Raw genomic sequence first — 18,966 nt, forward strand, 5'->3', positions numbered from 1 at the left:
CCTTTTTTTGTGTTGATTCTTTCCTTCGGCCTACGATTTTACACTGGGGTTTTAGTGTGTTTCTTGGTGGTTGGCTTTTCCTTTTTGTGTTTCTATGGTCGGTTAACCACTGTCACACTCTTTGTGATTTTTAATTCCTTTTGTCTGGTCTCTGACTGTGTCTTCTCTTGTCATCTCCACTGTTTGTTTTTATTCCTTGTGGGTCTTTCAAGTTCATGGAAAACCGGACCGATGGCCCCAGTAGTCTGGTCCCTTCAATCCAACCAACCAACCAATTATTAGGATTTCTTCCAGTTCCATTCACATATGGAGCATCTTATAAGAAGTCCTATCAGAGGGAAAGTGGCAGAAGAGATTGTTAATAATATTTTTCAAAGAATTATTAAATGGTTTTCTGAAAATAGAAACTCCCTGAATTTTGAGAAAATACACTACATGCACTTCTTTACAACAAATAGTCATACCAGCAATTGTTGTAGCTTACGAACAGATGTCAGGCAACAGGATAGAATGCTGCAAACTTTCGGGTGTACATATTGATGAAAGCTTTAGTTGGAAGCAGCATTGTACTGAGCTTCTCAAACAGTTAAATGCAATCACTTTTGCTCATCATAATTCCTAGTCTTGGAAACAAACAAATCAACCTCCTGGTGTGTTTTGTGATTTACCACTCTGTAATGTCCTATGGAATAATTTTCTGGGATAACTCATCATTTAGGAAGAAAGAACATATTGCATGAAAGCAAGCAGTACCAATAATGTGTAGTGGCAGCCTGCCGTCGTCATGTCACGAGTTGGGCATTTTAAATGCACCATCACAATTCATACGTTTGCTAATGAAATTTGTCATAAATAATCCACCTCAATTTGAGAAGAATACTGATGTCCATACCTACAACACCAGAGGAAAAAATTTGAGTGGCTCGGAAAGGAGTTCAGTATGCAGCACCAAAAATTTCTGACAGTATGACCAATAATATAAAATGTATTGGCAGTGAGCAAAGCTAATATTAAATTTAACCTAAAATCCTTTCTATTTGATAACTCCATTGGATGAATTTTTATTTAAAAACTGGTAGACTGTAAAAGAAACCTGGTTCACTTGTATGAGTAGGACTAAAAAATAATACATTCATTTATGATAACACTAGTTACAAACTGACTTGTTCCATTCATTTTGATAAAAGAATCACTCAAATCATGTATGTACATCTAGTACACAAATCTGCCACCCAAAACAGAAGAGAGTGGTTTTTATTATGTTCATTCATGGAACAACTCTTTCTGATGAACACCTCATGAGATTCGAAAACTAAACCTCAACAGCTCAAGTTATGAAATAATTACTGTAAGGATTAAGGCAGCAGGTTAGAATACTCTGATAAATGAAAGTGCATAGATTTTCAATAATTGTGACGTGGCATCCTTTGTTGCACTAATTTCTTTCTGCAGTGCTACATCTAGTAAAATAGACAGCTTCTTGGGCAGATAACACACAATTTTGTGATTAGAAGATGCAAAGATGTTGTGCCTGGATGAGGACAGTCTTGGACTGAGAGTCTCTGAAATATGTAATATTCATTGTGAATGTGTATGCAGCTGTATTGGCCAGTTTCTGTGTGCAGTTTTCAAACCTCATTCAGATCACTGACAGAAAATTAAAAACTGAGTTTTGGCAAAAGCTGAACGGTCTTACAATACATACTGATTTATGTTGGTGAAATGAGTATGTTACACATCCAGCTACAAGAAGCTAAGTCCTTAAAGTTGCCATAGACATCAGAAAATGCAAAAATAGTTGTAATCTGGACAGTAGTTATAATTTTAGCAGTGCATGGAAGTAGATTTTTGACAAAGTGAGGATAACAAGCAATTCACTGGGTTGTTTACATTTAGATGCAAGTGGTGTACCACTAGCCTTTTGTCCATCACAAATATTGACTAGACTTTTGTGTATATGACATCTTGTCGATGATGACTGACCACTCACAGGTAGACTATTGGTTATAAATACCTCTACAGTACCACTCAAGGAGGTTACAATGTAACTGGATAGATAAAAAATCGACTCACCAAATGGCAGTAGCATACACACAAAAAACAAAAACTTTCCTTCTCATGCTGTCCGGTAAGACTCCTCTGACCTGTTGTTCTGGGTGACTTTTCTGAAATCTACCCCTCTTCCTAAACCTCCCCAGTCCTTTCCCATCATCCCTCTTCCTTCCCCTTCATCCCTCTTCCTTCCCCTTCAACCCTTCTGCTGGAAGGAGGAGCCAATAGCTCTGAAAGCTTGTATACTTAAAACCTTCTTTATGTGCTTGTTCTGCTGCTGCTTGGTGGGTATATTTTTTATCTGTCCAATTACATTATACTCAAGAGGGCTAGTTAACGTGATGAAGACAATAGAGGTAATTGAAGAAGTTATATTCGAAGCAGTGAGATGACTGAGAAAATTTTACTACAGAAGAAAAGTTTCCATCAGCTATGTAACTTTAAACAGTGTGCCATTATTATTGATTTGTGACACATTATTAAGTTTTTGTGCGCTAGTGAGTTCATGAATTTTGATTTTGTTATTATTATTATTATTATTATTATTATTATTAATATTGGAGCACAAATTCACTATCTATAAATTTTTATATTTCAGTCCATCTGCAAGCCAGCGCCATTTAGTGATGAGCCCGAGGCAGCAGCTGAACGTGAACGCTGTGATTACAGCCAGCGTGTTTCTTTCAAGATGGCAAAATCTGGAAATGGTGATCAAATATTTAGTGAACTATATACTCCCAATTTGGCTCACTTTGATTATCGAATATTCCCAAAGGTTCATAATAGATATCTAAGAAAGACTATTTGCTTGAAATCTATAATTTAATTTCATTAGTGACCTATTATGTTGATTAGATTGTATTTAAATAAAATCCAAAAGGACATGGTGATTTGTAGTAATAGATAACCCCAAAATGAAAAGACAAATGTAAACACCTGCAATAAAGTGAAGTAGATAAGAACCACTATACAACAGGTGAAAGGCACCCAGTATTGAAATTTTTCGCTTTATCCACATCCAGCCAACTTTGACCCATTACCTGACAGGAATAGGAGAGTATAGACTGAGATTTGAGAATTAGCTGAAAGCCTAAATGAATATGATGCAAATATTGACTATGTATATCATCCATAATAACCCTTATGCCACACACAGATATGTTCTATGGTGTGCCATAAATGATGTCAAGGTTTATACACATTTCTGCCCTGGGCTACTCAAATATCTGATCTGAATCACTGTTCAACATTTGCATTCTTTATTGCAAATGCTCACCATTTAATTAGCCTTTTTTATGGAGTTCCAGCTAAATTATAACTTCTCCATGGGTCTCTGCCGGTCTCTCTCGCTCAAAAAGTTAAGAAATTTGAGAGGGCAGTGTTAAAACTTAATTAATGCTTTGCATTACATATGCCATTTCTAAATAAAATTTTGGTGTTAAAAAAATTTAAAAAAAACCTCTAAATGTGGGAATTATTTCAGCCACGTCATCTACCAGTTTGTAGAATTTTCTGGTTTTCAGCAGAGTTGGCATAGTTGGAGATATGACAGTGACCTCATGTTTGATCCATGTTATCTGCACCTGAAAATGATTTGGTCAGTTGTCAAAATATTTGTGCACAATAATAGAATTGTGCATTTTAGTGGAAACTTAAAAATGTTACTGTTAGTCAGTCACTTAAAGAAAAAATGTGTACATGACAAATAATAAGTCTCTTTGCTGCCTGCAGAAAGCTGTGTCATGTAGTCAAACAGTTGGTAGAATGTGATTCCTGATCTTTGTGTAATATTACAATAACTTATTCACATCTTGTAAATTCACTAAAATTTTACTGCAGAATCATAACCATTGGAAACTCAAGGTTTGAATATCAACAACACAAGGGAAAGGATGGATTGCTACTCACTTTAAAGATGATGCGTTGAGTTGCAGACAGTCCCAACAAAAAGAGCCAGTTACAAAAGTGTGTCCCATTTATCGCCCAATACCACACCGGACTGGAAAAACTAAACGACATTCTTTGTCAGGACTTTGATTATCTATCGTCCTGATCCTACATAAGGTCTTTCCCACCACTCGTAAAGTAGGGTCACTACCCACTGCCACAAGAATTGTATCCCAGTAGAAGACCCAGGTGCAAGATCTATGCAATCCACCCACCCATCACTTTCTATGCCTGTCCTGTCACAGACTTATCCCTATCCCATCAAAGACTGGGCCAAGTGTGAAAGCAACCATATCTTACATCAGCTCTGCTGCAACCATTGCACAGCCTTTTGTATTGGTATGGCTACCTAGTAACTATCCACCAAGATATATGGCCACCACCAAACTGTGACCAAGAGCAGAGTAGACCACCATAAGGCACAATTTGCTGCTGAACATAACATTCTTGATTTCAGTGGCTGCTTCACAACCTGGTCCATCTGGATCTTTGCGTTCACCACCAACTTTTTTGAACTTCAGAGATGGGAGTTATCTATACAACACATTCTCTGCTCCCAAAAGTATCCCACCCTCAACCTACAGTATGCTACTGTCCCCACACCCTCCGACCAAGTTTCCACCCATATGTCGTATCACCTCCTCTACTTTTATGCCCCTTCACCCTCATTGTGCACTGCCCTCTGCCAATGCAACTGCCCATCCTTTACCCTTCTCTGCTCTTCTCCTTTCCCACTATCCATTTTTGTCCTCAATAGCCATCTCCCAACATTGTGCTTGACAATCTTGTTAGGCTGCCATCTAGTCCGTGCACTCCCTGCCAGACAGCATTCTTCCGCCCACCCATACCCCACCGCTACTCCTATTTCTCTGCATGCCCCGGATTGCTCTTCACATGATAGTTGCATTCCGGTCAGAGCTGCCAATCCCCCCTGCGGGTCCGGGGGTTAGAATAGGCCCGAGGTATTCCTGCCTGTCGTAAGAGGCGACTAAAAGGAGTCCCTCCCCCTCAGGGGGGTAGTTAGCGCCTGCGTCCGGAGACGGACGGTTTCACGACCTATATTTGCGTTCATTTTGGTTTTTCACTTCTTCTGGTTTCTTCCTTCCTTTGGTTGGTTCCTTTCTTTGTTCTTCTCCATCTCACTGTCTTACTTACTCTTTCCCCTGCCTTCTCCTCCTTGCCTTCTTCTCCTTGCCTTCTCTGGTCTCCGCCTCGGCGTTTGAGACAATCTGTCCTTTCTTTCCCTCTCTCCTTTCTTTTTCCTCTTCTTCCTTCCTTCCTGTGCGTGCCTGAAGGCCGACCCACGTGTTCGCACGCGTAGCTCGTGACGGGGTAACGTGTAATTCCCCACCCTGGGTAGACAAGTGAGGCACGCACGTACCCCCTGGTAAAGGCCAGGCCCAGGGAGGGGTGATTGCCTGAGCTGACACCTTCCAACCATGTCGATTGGTCCCTCTGTCCGTTTCTCGGGAGGTGTGACCTGAGGTGTGAACAATCACCTAAAGCGGGAGTGCCCTCTGAGAGGGTCCCCACAAGGAAGGAGCACGCCATCGGAGACGCTGGCAATCATGGGGGATTCCTCCGCAATGGATTTCTCTTCTTCTTCTTCTCTCTCGACTTCTGCCCACAAACGGAAACTTGACCAGCCACCAGTGACAAAAGTACTAGCGCCTGCCCCACAGTTCCTCGTAGTTTCTCGATCTTAGGATGGAAAGGATTTTTCCTCTGTCAACCGTTTCGTTATCCAGAAGGGCGTAGATGCCATAGCCGGATCGGTCAGGTCTTGTACCAGGTTGAGTAATGGTATCTTGTTACTAGAAACTGAGAACGCCTTTCAGGCGCACAAACTGCTTCGGGCCACACTCCTGTACACGTTCCCTGTCCGGGTGGAGGCTCACCGCACTTTGAATTCGTCTCGTAGTGTGGTATATACTAGATCACTCGACGGATTGACTGACGAGGAGATTCAGTCTTTCCTCACTGAGCAGGGCGTGACGGCTGTCCATAGAGTCATGTAAAAGGTCAACAATGACCTTGTACTGACCCGGACACTTTTCTTGGCCTTTGATAGTGTTCAGCTGCCGTTGTGCATCAAAGCGGGCTACGAGGTTATTTCTGTTCGCCCCTATGTCCCAACACCTACGCGCTGCTACCAGTGTCAGCGTTTTAATCACACTCGCCAATCTTCTTCCAATGCGGCTAAATGTGTCACTTGTGGCATGGATGCCCATAAGGGTGACTGTCCACCTCCGTCTCCTCGTGTGAACTGTCACGGTGACCATGCAGCATCCTCCCGCGACTGTCCCATCTACAAGGAAGAACGCTGTATCCAAGAAATTCGGGTCAAAGAGAAACTGTCCACCTCGGCTGCTCGCAAGCTATTTGCTAGTAGGAAGCCCACGCTGCTCCCAGCGGGGAAATACAGTACTGTCCTTGCCTCTCCTCGGACTACCAGGGAGGTGGCGACGCAGACATGCGATCTGACCTTCAGCACTATGGTCGTCTGTTCAGCCAGTGCTAAGATCGCCCGGTCGACATCTCCTCTTCCTCCCGTCACCCCTCCGACACAAGCACCTTTATCAGCTTCTGCCAGGACGAAGACCCAGAAGTCAGATGCACGGGCCTTCAAGAAGGAACCGTCTCGTGCAGACCTCCTACGTATCTCGAACTCTCAGTCATCGACCAATACTTCCACAAAACGACCTTCCAAGAAGGCTCATAGGAAGCACAGTTCTCCTCCTCCTGCACCACCCAGCAGTTGCCGCCCCAGGCCGTCATCCGGTTCGCCTAGCCGCACTGCTGGTAGCCGAACATCTGACCGTTCACCAGGGGAGGAAGCTCCCACTCCCGGTCATCTTAACAAGATGGCCGATGAACCTATAGAACAAATGGATGATGACTGTCCGCCTACTGCTAGCGGCGGCAGTGCTCGCTCGAAGCCGGGCCCTCAGCGGCCTTCGAGATGACCCCTTCTTGCATCTTCTTCTTCTCACGATGGCACTTATTCACTGGAATATTCGCAGCATTCGCTCCAACCGAGAGGACTTGATATTGCTGCTCCGCTTGCACTGTCCCCTCGTTGTAGCCCTCCAGGAAACGAAGCTACGCCCATGCAATCAAATTGCCTTGGCACACTACACCTTTGTGCATTTTGACCTACCCCCTGTGGCAGGTATTACGGCTCATGGAGGGGTTATGTTGCTGGTCCGGGATGATATCTACTATGATCACATCACATTGCACACCGGCCTGCAGGCAGTTGCCGTCCGCATTACCCTCCCCACTTTTACATTTTCCATTTGTACCGTTTACACTCCATCATCATCTGCCGTTACCAGGGCAGATATGATGCAAATTATTGCTCAGCTACCTGCACCATTTTTGTTAACTGGAGACTTCAATGCTCACCATCCTCTTTGGGGCTCTCCAGCATCCTGTCCGAGGGGCTCCCTGTTAACATACGTTTTCAACAAGCTCAATCTTGTCTGCCTCAATACTGCCGCCCCTACTTTCCTTTCAGACGCCTCTCACACCTATTCCCATTTAGACCTCTCTGTATGTACTACCCAACTTGCACGCCGGTTTGAGTGGTATGCGCTTTCTGATACATATTCGAGCGACCACTTACCGTGTGTTATCCATCTCCTGCATCATACCCCCTCTCCGTGCTCAACTAGTTGGAACGTCTCCAAAGCAGACTGGGGGCTCTTCTCTTCCAGGGCGACCTTTCAGGATCAATCCTTCACAAGCTGCGATAGTCAGGCCGCACACCTCACGAAGTCATTCTCACTGCTGCTGAATATTCCATCTCTCACACTACTTCTTCTCCACACCGCGTACCGGTCCCCTGGTGGACCACAGCATGTGGAGACGCTTTACGTGCTCGTCGACGTGCTTTACACACCTTTAAATGCCACCCTACAGTGGCGAATTGTATCAATTATAAACAATTACGTGCACAGTGTCGTCGTATTTTTAAAGAAAGCAAGAAAGCCAGCTGGGCTGCTTTCACAAGCACCTTCAACAATTTTAGTCCTTCTTCTGTTGTTTGGGGTAGCCTGCGCCGGCTATCTGGCACTAAGTTTCTGGCTTGGCGGTCGCGAATGATGTCCTTGTGGCCCCTGAGGGTGTCTCCAACGCCTTCGGCCGCTTTTTCGCAGAGGTTTCGAGCTCCATTCATTACCCCCCTACCTTCCTCCCCCGAAAACAGGCAGAGGAGGCTCGGCCACCTAACTTCCACTCCTCGAATAGTGAAAGTTATAATGCCCCATTCACCATGCGGGAACTCGAAAATGCACTTGCCCGGTCACGGTCCTCCGCTCCAGGGCCTCATTCTATTCATATTCAGATGCTGAAGAACCTTTCTCCTGTGGGTAAAGGTTTCTTTCTTCGTACTTACAATCGCATCTGGATTGAGGGACATGTTCCCGCATGCTGGTGCGAGTCTATTGTTGTACCGATTCCTAAGCCGGGGAAGGACAAGCACTTGCCTTCCAGTTATCGACCCATCTCACTTACCAGCTGTGTCTGTAAGGTGATGGAGCGAATGGTTAACTCTCGTTTGGTTTGGCTGCTCGAATCTCGACGCCTACTTACCAATGTACAATGTGGATTTCATAGCCGCCGCTCTGCTGTTGACCATCTGGTTACCTTGTTGACCTTCATTATGAATAACTTCTCGCAGAAGCGCCTGACCGCGGCTGTGTTCTTTGATTTGGAGAAGGCTTACGACACCTGTTGGAGGGTGGGCATTCTCCGCACCATGCATACGTGGGGCTTTCGCGGTCGCCTCCCTATTTTTATTCGTTCCTTTTTAATGGATCGACAGTTCAGGGTACGTGTGGGTTCTGTCCTGTCAGAAACCTTTCACCAGGAGAATGGGGTGCCACAGGGCACCGTTTTGAGCGTCGCTCTCTTCGCCATAGCGATCAATCCAATAATGGATTGCCTCCCAGCTGATGTATCAGGCTCCCTTTTCGTGGACGATTTTACCATCTATTGCAGCGCACAGCGTACATGTTTCTTGGAGCGCTGTCTTCAGCGTTTTCTTCACCGTCTTTACTCCTGTAGTGTCGCCAATGGCTTCTGTTTTTCTGCCGAGAAGACGGTCTGTATTAACTGCTGGCGCTACAAAGAGTTTCTCCCACTGCCCTTACGACTCGGTCCCTTTGCTCTCCCATTCGTGGAGAGAACAAAATTTTTAGGTCTTACATTTGACAGGAAACTTAGCTGGTCTCCACATGTCATATTTGGCTGCCTGTTGTACCCGTTCTCTAAATGTCCTCTGTGTTCTCAGTGGCACGTCGTGGGGAGCGGATCGAACCGTCCTACTTCGCCTATATTGGTCGATCGTCCGCTCCAAGCTGGATTATGGGTGCTTTGTATACTCCTCTGCACGGCCGTCCATCTTACACCGCCTCAACTCCATACAATATCGGGGTTTATGGCTTGCGATCGGAGCGTTTTATACTAGTCCCGTCGAGAGTCTTCATGCTGAAGCCGGTGAATTGCCACTCACCTACCGGCGCGATATACTGCTTTGTCGTTACACCTGTCGGCTACTGTCAATGCCCGACCACCCATCGTATCGTTCCTTTTTTGACGACTCTCTCGACCGTCAATACGGGTTGTATGTCTCTGCCCTGCTACCCCCTGGAGTTCGCTTTTGTCGCCTCCTTCAACATCTTGATTTTTCACTCCCTGCAACCTTTAGAGTGAGCGAGAGCCACACGCCACCTTGGCTCCAGGCTCAGGTTCGCATTCACCTTGACCTCAGCTCGCTCCCAAAGGAGGTTGCCTCCGGTTCGGTATACCACTCCCGTTTTGTCGAGCTTCGTTCGAAGTTCATTAATATGACCTTCATTTATACAGATGGTTCTAAGACCAATGACGGGGTCGGGTGTTCTTTTATTGTTGGGGCACAAAGTTTCAAATACCGATTACATGGCCATTGTTCGGTCTTTACAGCTGAGCTCTTTGCCCTCTACCAGGCTGTTCTTTACGTCTGCCACCACCGACATTCTGCTTATGTCATCTGCTCCGATTCTCTGAGCGCCATCCAGAGCCTCAGTGATCCATATCCGGTTCACCCTTTGGTGCACCGGATCTAACGCTCTCTTCAGCAGCTGGTGGACGACGGGTCTCCAGTTAGCTTTATATGGGTTCCTGGCCATGTCGGCATCCCTGGGAACAAAGCTGCAGATGCTGCGGCCAAGGCTGCGGTCCTCCAGCCTCGGACGGCTTCTTGTTGTGTCCCTTCATCAGATTGTAGCACGGTCATTTGTCAGCGCATTTTATCACTGTGGCATTCCGATGGGGCTGCACTTACGGACAACAAGCTTCGGGCCTTGAAACCGCTTCCCGCAGTTTGGACGTCCTCCTCATGTCCTTCTCGGTGGAAGGAGGTCGTTTTGGCACGGCTACGAATTGGACACTGCCGGTTCAGCCATCGCCATCTGCTGACGTCGGCGCCGTTCTGTCCATGTGGGCAATTGCTGACGGTCCGCCACATTTTAACATTGTGTCCGGATTTTACTACACTACGTCTAGATCTTGGCCTGCCATGTACTCTGGATGCCATTTTAGCGGATGACCCAGGAGCTGCTGCTCACGTTCTTCGTTTTATCAACTTGACACACCTGTCTAAGGACGTTTGATTATGCTGTAGTTTTTTAATCCTATGCCTGTCAATACGTCTTTCATAGTAGTGTCCCTTTTAGTTGCTGTTTTAACCTTGTGCCTCGCGGTTCATTCCTAACTTAGTCAGGGCCCTAATGACCATTGTAATTATGCGCCCTAAAGCCACAAGAAGGAAAAAAAAGAGCTGCCAATGCTGGCAGTCATATGTGCATGAGTGTGCTTGTTTGTGTGAATATGTGTGTTTTTTTCTTTACTGAGAAAGGCTTTGGCCAAAACCTAATGTGTAACAGCCCTTCCATTGTGCCTATCTGCAACTCAGCGGGCCATCTTTACTGAGTAGCAGTCTATCCTTTTCTTGATATTATCGAGTCATAAACTTATTGTTAAATACAGGGACAGGGAAAAAATATGGAAACACCACAAGAAATGCATGCTTGAAAATAAATTCAGATGCTAGCCAAGCCTGCAGATTGTTTTGTAGTATTTGACAATGAGCGACATCCGTGCAATGTCCTCAAGACATTACAAATGTTAGTCATTGTCAGAACAGTGTTCTATGTAGCTGTGATTGCATTAAGTTGGAGCTAAGTGAAGTCAAATGTAGGCAGTTTGTTGGTTATCATATCGTGGGCATTTTTGTAGCCAAGGGACCCAAAATGGTTGGCATTTCAAGAGACAACATCTCAAACTCTGAAAAAATAAAGAGGACAACAGCTGCGATAATCACTACAGAACTGATTGTTGCACTTGTAGTCCATGTCAGCACCAAAACTAACACAAAGGGAACTCTATAAGCAGGAATTCCAAAAACATTCATCAGTGATGCTAATGTCCATAAAGGAAAATGTGGTGCCAAAGCCATCAAACCTGTCATTTAGTCTGGCAAGTGTTGTATCACAGTGTTTCCAACTTGTGACTGAGTTTATGTCCCGAGAGTGAAGCACTGCAGGGGTTTGGTGGTGATTTAGGCAGTCATATTGTGATATTCCATTGGCCCTATGTGTACTCTGAAATGTCACATTACTGCCAACGATTATGTGAGCATTTTGGCTGATCAGTTCCATCTCATGGTACAACATTTGTTCCCCAATAATGATGCCTTGTTAAAAGACGACAGGGCCCCTAATTGCACAGCTCACATTGTCCAGGACTGGCTTTGTGAGCACAAGGATTAACTGGCGCATCCCCCAGCCACAGCAATTGACAAACCTTAGTGTTATTGAGCCTTCGTGATGTGCTTTGGCGAGAAGGGTGCACAATTGCTGTTGTCCCCCCCCCCCCCCCCCTGCCCCCACTCCATTGTTACCTGAACTTGCCACTATTTTGCAGGGAGAATGGCATAAGATTTATCCATTCCAAGATGACTGGAAGCTGTTTTGAATGCCAGCAGGTTTCCTACACTGTATTAGGCATGGTAATGTGTTGTGGTTTTGGTGTTCCCATATTTTTGTCCAACCCCTATAAGCAGCAGTTTAACATTACCATGTGAAAATCAGAGATGTTAAAGTTGCAAAAAGATATTATCTTGTCAAATATGCTAAGGTGGTGCAGATTAATGTAAAAATTGCTTTCTTCTTTCATTGTTACGACAAAATTGATCTCGAGTCAGGAAAGCATTACAAGCTGTGTATGAGAAAGTTTTGCAGCTGAACTAAAAGTGATGTCTGTATTGCCAACACTATCTATCTCCTTAGTAGACTTGCCAACTTTCCTGAAAGTGACATGTAGGACAGCCACCCAGGACGCTTGCGGCTCTTTGGCAAGTTCGAGCTTGGCTACCACGGGACCCCAGCTTTTGCAGCATCTGTTCCCTTCCATGTTGCGTATCTACCCTCTTGCTGTCTGGCATGTTTTTGGGAAAGTGTACTGCATTTTCAGTAGCTAACTGTAGGAAAGTCTCTCCCTGATTTTCATTCCTCATTTTTTTCCTTGTTCACCTTTTCCTATCCTTCCTTCGGTGCTCGAGGTTCCTCATTTGCTTCTTCCTGCCTGTGCACTCCTGTAGGCTGGCTGATGCATCTGATGCGTAACAGGTGACTGGGTAACAAGTAATTCAAAGCAGTGTGTCGATAGGTATGGTTCACACATACACCCTGGTACAGGCCAGGCCCAGGAAGGGGTGATTGCCTTGGCTTCTACCTTCGAAAATTGCCAGTTGGTCCCTCTGTCAGATGTTCGGCAGGTGTGACCTGAGGTGTGAACCGTCACCTAAGGTGGGTGCGCTCCCCAGCTGAGGGGGTCCCTAGTTGGAAGGAGCATGCCATCAGAGATGCTGGCAGTCTTGCGGGATTTTCTTGCAGTTAGCCAGTCGCCTTCTTATCAGTCAACATTTGCCAAACACAAATGGAATAAAGCTCACAATTCAAAGACCCTCCCTTCTGCATCACAGTTTCTCGTGGTTTCACATACTGAAGATGACCACTCTTTGCATCAGCAAATCTGTTTATTATTCAGAAACGTGCTGATGCAGTTTCCATCCCTGTGAAATCCTGCTCTCATTTACGATGCAGTGACATTTTGCTTTTGGAGACGACTTCTGATTCTCAAGCACAACTACTGCCCGCAGTTTCGCTCCTCCACAATTATCCTGCTTCTGTTGAGGCCCATCACACACTGAAATATCTGCGTGATGTCATTTACTCTAGGCTGCTTGATGGTCTGACCGAGGCAGAAATCCAAACGTATGTCTCTGATCAGTGCGTCATTGCAATCCGTCAGTTGATAAAACAGGTAGATGCTCAAATGCACTCTGTTTCTCACATTTGATGTAGTGGTGCTTCCATCAGACATCAAAGCAGGCTGTGAAGTTATCATAGTCACATCATACATTCTGAACCTGATGTGCTGCTATATTTGTCGTCATTACAACCATATTTTAATGTCCTATCGACACCTGCCAAGTGTGTAACCTGTGGTAGGGTTGCCCACAAGGGTGATTGTTTGCCAACTCCTCCCCACTGCATCAATTGCAATGCCGAACGTGCAGCCCCCCCCCCCCCCCCCCCCCCACCCACGTATCTCGATGACGGGCCATCCGGTAGATCTGGGTGAAGAAAAGTGCCTTATCCTATCGTTTGCAAGTGGAAAACCCTGATGTTCTACCGTCTAGCACTTACAGTACTGTTCTTGCTACTTCTCGCTTACACGAAGGACATGGCCACATAGACATGCGACCTTGACTTAAGCACCGCAATTTTAAAATCTCTCAGTATCACGGTAGCAACCCCGTCTCCTCTTCCGGCTCTGCAGTAAGCCACCGAACTTTTGCTCACGGGACAAAGTCACCTGGTACACCACCAGCTGGTCAGAAAGGACATAAGGAATACTCCTGTGTTGACTTCTTACGTTCCTCCAGCCGACAAACATCTGAATTGCCATCTGCCGCCCACAAAGGCTCCAAGAAATTGGAAGCAAATGGTCTTTCCCTTCACTGACTTGGAGATCATCTTCAACAGTATTGCTGTATGATGCTCTCACCTGGCCGACCTCTGTGCTGCCGATGTGCACCACCAACCTTCTCTCTGCCTTGGACTCGGCAGACGGACAGAGGGAGAATGCCAACGCTTTTGTAGGTCTCGTGGAGCAGGATCCTCCACCCTCTTCCCCCGGAAGCAGCGAGTCTTCAAAGGTTGACACTCAGCAGCCATCGAGAGGACACCCCTTCACTTTTTCTCTACTCGTCATGATTCTCATCCAATGGTGTTCGCAGCCTTAGATCCAAAAAAGAGGAATTAAGACTGCTCTTGGAATAAAAGTGTCCACTTGCTCTCTACCTTCATGAAACAAAATTGCATCCCCTTGAGGACGGCATTCCACCTCGTGGGGGTGTCATGCAGCTCATCTAGGATGATGTTCATAGGCAAACCATCTCCGTGACAATGGGTTTTAAGCTGTTATAGTCCACATTTTTCTTCCTCACTTCACCTTTTCCTTTTCTACTGTTTACATCTTTCCATCATTCAGTGTCACCATGGCATACTCCTCCAGCTTACTTGGCAACTCCCTCACCCCCTTTGTTTAATGTGCACCATCCCCTTTTGGGGTTCTCCCGGAGTGTGGCTGCGAGGTACCCTCTTGGCTGACGTTCTCAATAAATTTAACCTCATCTGTCTTAACACAGGAGCACTCACGTTCCTTTTATGCACATTATTTCCATTCGGACCTCTCCTTCTGTACTGCCCAGCTTGCCCGTCATCTCAAGTGGTCCGTTCTCTCTGACACACACTCGAGCAACCATTTCCCATGTGCTGCCCCTTTGTGCCTATGTTCACACTAAATGGCAGCTTTCTAAGGCTGACTGGAGGCTTTACTCCTCTCTGGTGACATTTGATGAACATTTCCCTAGTTGTGATGACCAGGTAGACCACCTTATCAGTGTTATCCTTAGTGCCGCAGAACATTCCATTCCCTGCTCTTGCTCTGCATCTTCACCTCACCATGTCCTGTCCCTTGGTGGACTGAGGCTGCCAAGACACAATTTGTGAGTGCTCTGCATTTTTAACCATTATCTTATTGTGGCAAACTGTATTCGTAATAAACAATGTTGGTAAACTGTATTCATTATTAACAGTTGCATGCACAGTGTCATCGCATTCTTCAGGACAGCAGAAAAGCTAGCTGGATTTCATTTACTAGTTCTTTTAACAGTTCCACTCCCTCTTCTGTTGTGCGGGCTAACCTCAGATGGTTCCAATTTCCGGCCTGATTGTAGCAGATGATGTCATAGTGCACCCGTTGCTATCACCAGTACCTTGGGCCGCTATTTTGTGGAGAATTCGAGCTATCACCCTGTGCCTTCCTCCATCAGAAATGAGTGGAGGAGGCTCAGGTGGTATTCTTCTCTTCTCAGAATTGTGAGTGCTACAATGCCACCTTTACTATGAGGAAGCTAGATCATGCTCTCCAGTTCATGCCGATCTCCGCCCAAAACCCAGATGATGTTCACATTGAGATGTTGAAGAACCATTCTCTTTTGGGAAAGCCCTTTCTCCTTCATACATACAATGACTTGAAGCCTCTGTCATAGCCATACCTAAGCACAGTAAGGACAAACACCTACCTTGTAGCTACCTTCCCATTTCTGGTGATGAAATGTATGATTCATGCCCAGCTGGTATGGTGGCTTTAATCTCACAATTTACTAACCATTGCACAGTGTGGATTTTGAGTGTACTTATGTGCAGTTGACGATCTTGTCATTTTTTCAATCAATGTCGTGTAGGCCGAAATGCCAGACTGTGACCATGTTTTTCGAGTTGGAGAAAGCGTATGACACTTGCTGGAGGACTGCCTCCGTACACTCTACACGTGGGGCTTCCGAGGCTGCCTGCCCCATTTCCTTCAGTAATTTTTAAAAGACCGAATTTTCGAGGTACACTTGGGTTTGCCTTGTTGGACACCTTCATCCAGGAAAACGATGTGCCTCAGGGTTCCATCCTGAGCGTCGTCCTCTTTGCTACCACCATTAACCCTATTACGGCCTGTCTCCTGCTGGGCACCTCGGGCTCCCTTTTTGTTGATGGTTTTGTCAGCTATTGCAGTTCACGGACTTGCCTCCTTGAGCGTTATCTTCAGCATTGTGTCGATCATCGTTACTCATGTAGCATCAACAATGGCTTTCACTATTCCACTGACAAAACCATTTGAACGAATTTCAGGTGGCACAGTGGGATCTTCCACTGTTTCTACATCTTGGGCCTGTTGCTCTTCCATTCGTTAAAACTATGAAATTTCTGGGACTTGTGCTTGATAGAAAACTGTCTTGGCCCTTCCATATGTCTTACGTGACTGCCCATTGTACCTGGTCTCTCTGTGTCCTAAGTGTCCTTAGCGGTACTTCCTGGGGAGTGGATCGAACCACCCACCTCCGGTCTCTTGTTCATTCGAAACTAGACTAATGGTATTTCGTTTTTGGATCTGCACGTCCATCTTACGCCGCCTCAATACACTCCACCATTGTGGCATCCATTTGGCCACTGGTGAGTTTTACACTAGCCCGGTTGATCATCTGTGTGCAGTAGCTACCACTGTCGTACTACCATGATTTTCTCCTCAGCAGATACACATGACGTTTGTCTGCCATGCCTGGCCACCCATTCTATGCCACATTCTCCAATGACTGCTTTGATTGCCAGTATGGGGTGTGTCCATGTTCTCTGTTACCTCATGGAATTTGCTTTTGGCTGTTGCTCCAGCAGCTTAACTTCACGTTACCTGCTACTTTTCCAGTGTCTGTGAACCCTTCACCATCTTGGCTTCATGTGCCACTCCTTGGACTTAGGTCGCTCTCTAAGGACACTACTCCGGACTCCTCTATCGCTGTTAATTTCTCGACCTGCGCACGGGACATCACAATGTGCCTTTGTGTACACTGATGGCTGTCAGACTAACCGTGGTGTCATATTGCGTGTGCCTTCATCATTGGCACCGACACTTTTCGGTATCAGCTTCCAGAACACTGCTCAGTATTTACAGTGGGGCTCTTTGCCCTGTATCAGGCCATGCTGTACATCTGGTGACACAGGCTTTCAAATTGTGTCATTTGCTCAGACACTCTGTGCCCTTTCAGAGCCTGTGTGTGCTATACTCCATACATCCCTTAGTGTAACAGATCCAGAAAAGCTTTCATTTGCGCACTGTTGATGGAGCCACTGTGATGTTTATGCGGGGTCCCTGATCACGTCGGTCTGATGGGGAAACAGGGCTGTGACACTGCAGTCCTTGAACCTCAGCCTGCTGGTACTTCCATTCCCTCAGGTGACCCCTGTGTTGTCCTCTCTCAGCAGGTGGTGTCACTTTGGAGTCACTACTGGTCTTCCTTTAATGGGAACAAGCTCCGGGGAATTAAACCTTTCCCAGCAGCTTGGCCAACCTCCTTTCGGCCCTCTTGCCACGAGATCATCACTTTAGCTACATTGTATATTGAACACTGTCTTTTTAGCGATCGCCATTTCTTAAGTGGTGATCCCCCACCAATATGTGCTCAGTGTCCTCAACTGTTGATGATTCGCCATTTCCTGATGGAATGCTCTCTCTCTCTCTCTCTCTCTCTCTCTCTCTCTCTCTCTCTCAAAAAAACCACATACGTTGTAACTTATGTTTGCTGTCTGAGTTATCAGCCATTTTAGTAAATAACACAAGGGCTGTGGACTGCGTTTTACTTATTATCAATCGTAGCAATATGGTGAAGGACATTTAATCTTTAGTTCAGGATCTCCGTTGTTTCTATGCAGTATTTTATGGACCTTTCTCCGAGTCCATGTTTTTAGGTGTCTTTCCTTCCGTCAATTGGGCTTAATCTGTAATCATTTCTAACTCCTTTTTCGTCTTCGTGTACTGTTGTTCTGACATGGGTGTGTATGACCCTAAAGTAAAACAAAATAAAAAAAAAAGACATAGGAGGTCAGTCTCTGTCATTGCTTGATGGTAGAAAGTTAATGTATACCCACAGATTTTGCAATTGGTCATGAAGTTGTGCTTTCCCTGTTATAGTATGTAGTAACTGCAGTGTGTGCTGTGATGAAAATGACTGACATTAAGACATTTATCTTGGAATAACACCTTTCAAATTTAGCATCAGTTTCGAATTTTGGGCATTTTCTTTTCTTCCTTACAAATTTAGTTTTTAGCTATATCATCCAGGCCTTCTTCATTGAATTACACTGTTTTATATTTTCTTCTGTTTGCATTTATTTTGTTATCTAGCTGGGGAGAAATCTATGGGCATGAAAGCTCAGGATGAAGAATTAACATTTGCACATACTATACTTTTTGTATAGTCTTAATATCTTTTAAATGAATATATTAGATAACAAAACGTAACCCTTACTTTCATGTTTAAAGATTGTAATACACTTTTTAAAATGTATAATTTGTTCAAACAATGGAAAATTCAGGTTTGAATATTAACAATATTATGAATTGGATAGATTACTACTCACCAAAACAGTGCCTCTTCGAGTGGCAGACAACCATAATGAAAAGACTGTTACGTGTTGAGCTTTTGACCAAAGCCTTCTTCGGAAAGGAAAACACACACATTTACACAAGCAAGCATACCCTGCACGTATATGAACCCTGCAACCAGAATGGAACTAAGCTGTTTTGAACAGAAGCAGTAATCTGAGCTGGGGTGGGGAAGGGGGAAGAACAGCACAGTACAGATGAGGGGGAAAGAGTTGGTACAGCCTGGAGAAGTGTGCAAGGACTGTATGATGACAGGACAACCCTACTAGGCACAGTGTCAAGAAGGTATTGGGTGGGAGGAGGAGGAACAGGTAGTGGAACTGCAGATGGGTGGAAACGGTGAAAAGACTGCTGGGTGCCTTA

General features: G+C 45.3%; 1 protein-coding gene across 14 annotated transcripts in view; it reads left to right on the forward strand.

Moving 5' to 3' along the window:
* The window catches only part of LOC126335362 (choline-phosphate cytidylyltransferase A-like), a 135,076-nt gene that overhangs the window by 17,312 nt on the left and 98,798 nt on the right, over nucleotides 1–18,966 (forward strand). For all 14 annotated transcript variants that reach the window (XM_049998562.1, XM_049998565.1, XM_049998566.1 and 11 more), the window contains one exon: nucleotides 2,651–2,759. In XM_049998562.1, coding sequence (XP_049854519.1) covers nucleotides 2,651–2,759 — 109 coding nt within the window. The remainder of the gene's footprint in view (nucleotides 1–2,650; nucleotides 2,760–18,966) is intronic.

Source organism: Schistocerca gregaria, chromosome 2 (assembly GCF_023897955.1).
Source record: "Schistocerca gregaria isolate iqSchGreg1 chromosome 2, iqSchGreg1.2, whole genome shotgun sequence".
Lineage (NCBI taxonomy): Eukaryota > Metazoa > Arthropoda > Insecta > Orthoptera > Acrididae > Schistocerca > Schistocerca gregaria.